The sequence below is a fragment of the Benincasa hispida genome, chromosome 9, assembly GCF_009727055.1.
Source record: "Benincasa hispida cultivar B227 chromosome 9, ASM972705v1, whole genome shotgun sequence".
Lineage (NCBI taxonomy): Eukaryota > Viridiplantae > Streptophyta > Magnoliopsida > Cucurbitales > Cucurbitaceae > Benincasa > Benincasa hispida.
The window spans coordinates 33,097,798-33,103,797 of record NC_052357.1 but is presented as its reverse complement, the minus strand read 5'-3'; the positions used below and the strand labels follow the sequence as shown (position 1 = coordinate 33,103,797).

The window sequence follows — 6,000 nt, the reverse complement described above, 5'->3', positions numbered from 1 at the left end:
CTACCTATCTTTTGTGATCGACTTCGGCTCGTGTCTTTAGTCTGTCCGCAGGTTATCCCCAGATCTTGGATTTTTTAATTTTCTTAGTTATCTATATGATGGGCAACCCCTAGTTTTCATCAATGTTTGAGTCCCAATTGGATTTTTCAATGTAAATTTGAGTTTGTGATTAATTAAGTGTCCTTTTGAGGTTCTTCAGTTAGTTTTATAAAATCCTAAATCCACATTTGTATAACATTTGTATTGCTTCTAGGATTCTTCTCAGTCAATGTTCTTTTTATAATTTCTTCATAATACTTTAACAACTTGAATATAGGTGAGGGTAAAAATTATCTTGTGTTTTCCAACTTGAGATTTTTGAAGTTGGTGCTTTATCTACTCGACAATTTGTGGCTTTCTAGTTTGAAGCTTCATAACCCATGTTTAAAAAATTTTAGGCCTTCAATCTTTGTCATACTTGGATCAACAACCATAACCCATACTTGAATTATTTATTTATTTATTTTTTTTGAAAGATAGGAAGAAAAGAGACAAGACAAGATTTATGTGAAAAACCCTAGTCTAGGAGGAAAAACCACAATAGAAAAGTTTTATGGTTTAATGTCATACTTACAAGAGACCCAACCTCAGATATAAATAGAATGAGGGGAAATCCTAATTTAGTAAATATAGAGTAAACTAAAAATATGCCCTTAGGGCTAATGCAACATATTTCAACACTCTCCCTCAAGTTGGACGTAGATATCGACAAGAACCAACTTGCTAACACAAGCTTCAAACGTCTGTCTTGATTATCCTTTGGTAAGAACATTTGCAACCTGTTGGACTAAAGGGACATAGGGAATACAGATAACCCCATGGTCTAACTTTAATTTAATAAAGTGTCTGTCAATTTTCACGTGCTTAGTTCTATCACAATACAGTTTCATGGAACCCAGATAGTTCTGGTGAAAATCAGACAAAAACTTTCTATAACCAGAATTCTTAACACACTCTCAAGCTCATAGCTCTATACTTTTCCTTAGCACTGTTTCTTGCCATTACACCCGTTTTTTACTCTGCTAGGTTACCAAATTTTCCCACACAAAGGTATAGTATCCTGAGGTTGACTTTCTATCAGTCATTTATCCTGCCCAATTTGAGTCAGTATATGTTTCGATGCTCCGTGTGTCATATTTTCTGAACATTAAGCCATTCCCCAGGGTGGACTTCAGATATCTCAGAATTCGAGTCACTACTTCCATGTGCTTCTCATACAAATTCTACATGAACTGACTTACCACACTCACAGCATAGGAGATGTCGGGCCTAGGATGAGACAAGTAAATCAGTTTTCCTAAAAGGCGTTGATACCTCTCCTTATTTACAAAAACTCCTTCCGTAATGCTTTTCCGTTTTTCATTCACCTCAATAGGAGTGTCAATGGGTTTGCATCCAGTCGTTCCTGTTTTCTTTAACAAGTCTAGAGTGTATTTCCATTGAGACACGGATATTCTTGCTTTTGATCTCGCCACTACCATCCCAAGAAAATACCTCAGATTACTAAGAACTTTGATCTCAAATTCACCTGCCATCATTTCTTTTAGGTTAACAATTTCTATCGTGTCATCTCCTGATAAAATGATGTCATCAACATACACCACCAAAACAGCAATCTTCCCTGAGGGTGATATTTTTGGTAAACAATGTATGATCAGAATGCCCATGAAAAAACCCTTTGGATTTAACAAACACTGTGAACCTATCAAACTATGCCTTAGGAGACTGTTTCAACCCATATAAGAACTTCCTAAGTTTGCAAACATGGTTCCCAAATTTAGCTTCGAAACCTAGAGGTGGACTCGTATAAACCTCCTCTTCTAACTCACCATTCATGAAGGTATTTTTTACATCCAGTTGATGTAAGGCCAATCTTTATTCACGGCAACAGACAGAAGAACTCGGATCGTATTTAGCTTAGCTACTGTGGAAAAAGTTTCTGAATAATCAATCCTATACGTCTGAGTGAACCTTTAGCAACTAATCTAGCCTTATATCTCTCAAGCGTTCCGTCAGAATACTTCACTGTGAACACCCATTTGCAACCAACTGTCTTGTGAACTCTAAGGAGAGCTACTAACTCCCAAGTCTTATTCGCTTCAGAGCTCTCAATTCTTCCATTATCGCCACTTTCAACTCGGGAACTTCTATGGCCGCATGTATACTAGTAGGTATATATTGCTAGAGCATCCAGTTGGGTAGTGAAAGCCTTAAAACCAAGAGACAAGTTACACTTGTAGATATTGTTAGAGCATCCAATTGAGTAGTTAAAACCAGTTGGGTAGTGAAAGCCTTAAATCTAGTTGCTCGAGAGCTCTCATTTCTTCCATTTTTATGTGTAATTGTAACAATATTTCACATAGTGAATTTCTTTCTGGTGGGCTGTAGTTTTTCTTCAAGTAGGAGTTTTCCACGTAAATTCTTGTGTTCTCAGTATTTTATCGCTTTCTTTTAATTTCTCTTTTATTTTATACTTATTCCTACAGTAGAAGTTGGAGGTTTTTTTTCCAACATTATCAACATCGAGACTCTCTTTATATTCAACCATGAACATACTGCATCACAACTCATCTACCTCTTGCTCTTATCTGCTTTCCTTTAATACAAATTTTGTAAGACACCTTCCTTGTTCGTGCTACATTGAAAAATTGGAGTTTAACTTGTCTATAGACAAAAGATCCCATGGAAAGAATGTATGGATGGCTGAAGTGGGACCTGAAAAATCCTTCTCGACCTTCAACTGAAGTCTTTAGATTGGCTCAAAGCTATCTTTAAAGTGCTTATAGACACTTCACGCAAAAATCGTTTCTTCTAGAAGAAAGATACAAAAAATATTGTATCTGGGACGAAAAGGCTAACAAGAGAAGAGGAAACATAGCTGAAATTTATATGATTGATGACAGATGTTTAAAATGCTATATTTTGATGCCTGGAGAATATGAAAAGGATGATTGGATATCCTTTATCGCAATGCTCACTTTTAAAGAGGAGAAAGGAATACCAAGTGATAGTCATCACAATCGAACTAATAAAAACTCGGACGTTCAATCATCTGATGAAGAAAACCCCAAAAGAAATCATGCTGATGTTCTCTCTCAATGTAGCTCATCTGAAAAGAACTATATTCCCTCTACAATGGAAGATGAGCTTTTTACAAATTGTTGAAATACGTTAAATTAGCCCTAAGGGCATTTTTGTAATTTTTGCTATATTTGCTAAATTAGGGTTTCACCTCATTCTATTTATATCTGAGGTTGGGTCTATTGTAAATATGACATTAAATAATAAGTCATTTTCTACCGTGGTTTTTCTTCCCTGAATTAGGGTTTTCCACGTAAACTCCTTGTGTCATCTTATTTTCTTCTATTTAATATGATATCAGAGCAAGGTGATGAAACCCTAGCCCCGATAGAAGAAAACTCAATCATCAAACTTGATAGGTGAAGGTACGCTGACTAATGAGGCTGTGATTCAAGCAGCGGTTGACCGCTATCTCCAAACCATCATCCCAGGTGGCTCAGCCGAACAGATCCAGCTGGCGACCGAACAGCAGGTGGTGGGATTGCTCCAGCTAGCGCACCGATTAGCTTCCAATCTCAGCCGTTCCAACCGAACACCATCGAGGAAGGTCACGCTTTCCAGCCGGTGCACGCGAACGGATCACAACCGATCGAACCCTTGACTTCGCTCCAGCCGATGCATGCGAACGGGTCACAACCGATCGAACCCTCGACTTCGCATGCAACCGTCTCAGCCTCGCACGTTCCCCAGCCGGTGCACGCGATCGATCTACAGCCGATCAGTACCTCGACGTCGCACAAAACCGGATCTACACCAGACGATCATGGGTTTGCTCCAGCTGCCGGGTCGGGTCAGATCGGCGCGATTGTCTAGCCTTCTGTCCGTTACCCACCATCACAGCCGTCTGGGAGCATCGTCGGTCACGGGTTGTCGAACTTTGCCGCTGGTGGACTTCCGGCAGTAGCTTCTTCACAGTACCATGGTGGACAACTTCTTCCTTATGTATATCCAGTTCAGCCCCAGTTTCGAATGGGTGATTCCATTGAAGAAAATCCCATGGTTTTTAGACAAAAAAATTCCAGATCTGAATCTCATGGGGAACTCCAACAACAATTAGTTAGTCTCCAACAACAGATGGTCACCTTGGGAGCCAGATTAAATGGCCATGATTCTTCCCCGATATATTCAGAAAATCCGGTATCAATGTTTCCTACTTTTCCAACTTCTAATTTTTTATCTAGAATAATTGAAAATTCTGCAAGAATGATCACGGAAGAGAAGTTGAATGGGCAAAATTACTTCTCTTGGTCCCAAACAATTAAAATGGTTCTTGAGGGACGCCATAAGTTTGTATATTTAACTGGAGAGATACCACGACCGAATCCTGGGGATCCTCAAGAGCGTGTCTGGAAGGCAGAGGATTCTTTGCTCCGCTTAATGCTAATCAGTAGCATGGAACCACAAATCGGGAAACCTTTACTTTATTCAGCCACTACCCGAGATATTTGGGATGCAGTTCGACAGTTATATTCGAGGCGTCAGAACGCATCCCGCCTGTATACTCTACGTAAACATGTTCACGAATGTAAACAAGGGAGCATGGATGTAATGTCATACTTCAGCAAGATGTCAATGTTATGGCAAGAAATGGATCTATGTCGGGAGATCATCTGGAACTGCCCATAAGATGGAATTCAATACTCCAAGATAGAAGAGGTTGAGCGTGTGTATAATTTTCTTGTCGGGCTGCACCCCAAATTTGATACAGTTCATAGTAGAATACTAGGGTAGAAACCAATTCCGTCTCTCATGGAGGTCTGTTCAGAGGTTAGATTGGAAGAAGATAGATCGAGTGTAATGAACGGGCCAGGTGTTACCACTGTAGAGTCAGCTGCCTTCAGGGTAAAGTACGCTGGAGCTGATGGTGACAAGCAGAATAGTAAAACACCTCCAGTTTGTGAGCATTGCAAAAAACAGTGGCACACGAAGGATCAGTGCTAGAAATTGCATGGTCGCCCTCCAAATGGTAAACGTCGCCCTCCGAATGACAAGTCGAAATTTGGGCGGGCTCTAGTGGGTGAATTAGTTGAGGGGGCTGCACAACCTCAGACACAACCTCCAGTGACCAATCCTGGTGATTCAGGTACCATAGGGATCAGAACAGTTGCTCAATCATGTAACCCTTAATCTTTTAGTTTCCTTGTTCAAGGGAATGAGTTATGGATTCTAGATTCAGGAGCGATCGATCACTTGAGTGGCTCATCCGACAGGTTTCTCTCATACTATCCAAGTGCTGGAAATGAGAAGATTTGAATTGCGGATTGGTCCTTCGCTCCTGTTGCTGGAAAAGGCAGACTGTCACCATTTTAGGGATTAACTCTGTAAAATGTCTTACATGTGCCCAAAATTTCTTTCAACTTATTATCAATAAGCAAAATAACAAAAGATTTGAACTGTAGAGTTGTCTTCTCACTAGATACTGCTTTGTTTCAGGACTTGAGCTCGGGGAAGCCGATTAGCACTGCCGATATGACCTCTCTGTAGATGCTTCCTCCAGAAGCTTGTTTAGGACTAGTTTTTTTTTTATCTTCGTTTACTATATTTGAAACAAATTATTTATTGTGGCATTTTCGTCTTGGACATCCTAGTTTTCAATATATGCGATATTTATTTCCTCATTTATTCCATAATGTGAATGTTTCATCATTGTCTTGTGATGTCTGTATACGTGCTAAACAACCTCACGTGTCGTTTGTTTCTCAGCCCTATAAACCTACCCAGCCTTTTCACCTGGTCCACAGTGATGTTTTGGGTCCCTCAAGCAACTCTACCTTGTCTGGTAAATGGTGGTTTGTAACTCTCATCGATGACCATACCCGACTTACATGGGTATATCTTCTTACTGATAAGTTCGAGGTTTTATCTACCTTCAAATAGTTT

General features: G+C 39.8%; 1 protein-coding gene across 6 annotated transcripts in view; it reads left to right on the top strand.

Annotated features, from left to right (window-relative positions):
- Positions 1-6,000, top strand: part of LOC120085457 — a 53,204-nt gene that overhangs the window by 40,983 nt on the left and 6,221 nt on the right. Inside the window, exon 17 of one of the 6 annotated variants that reach the window (XM_039041428.1) lies at positions 5,554-5,741. The exons of the other annotated variants lie outside the window; for them this stretch is intronic. Within the exon in view, the coding sequence (XP_038897356.1) occupies positions 5,554-5,604 (51 nt within the window). The 3' untranslated portion in view covers positions 5,605-5,741. Of the gene's footprint in view, positions 1-5,553; positions 5,742-6,000 lie in introns of those variants that run through there. 6 annotated transcript variants of the gene reach the window in all.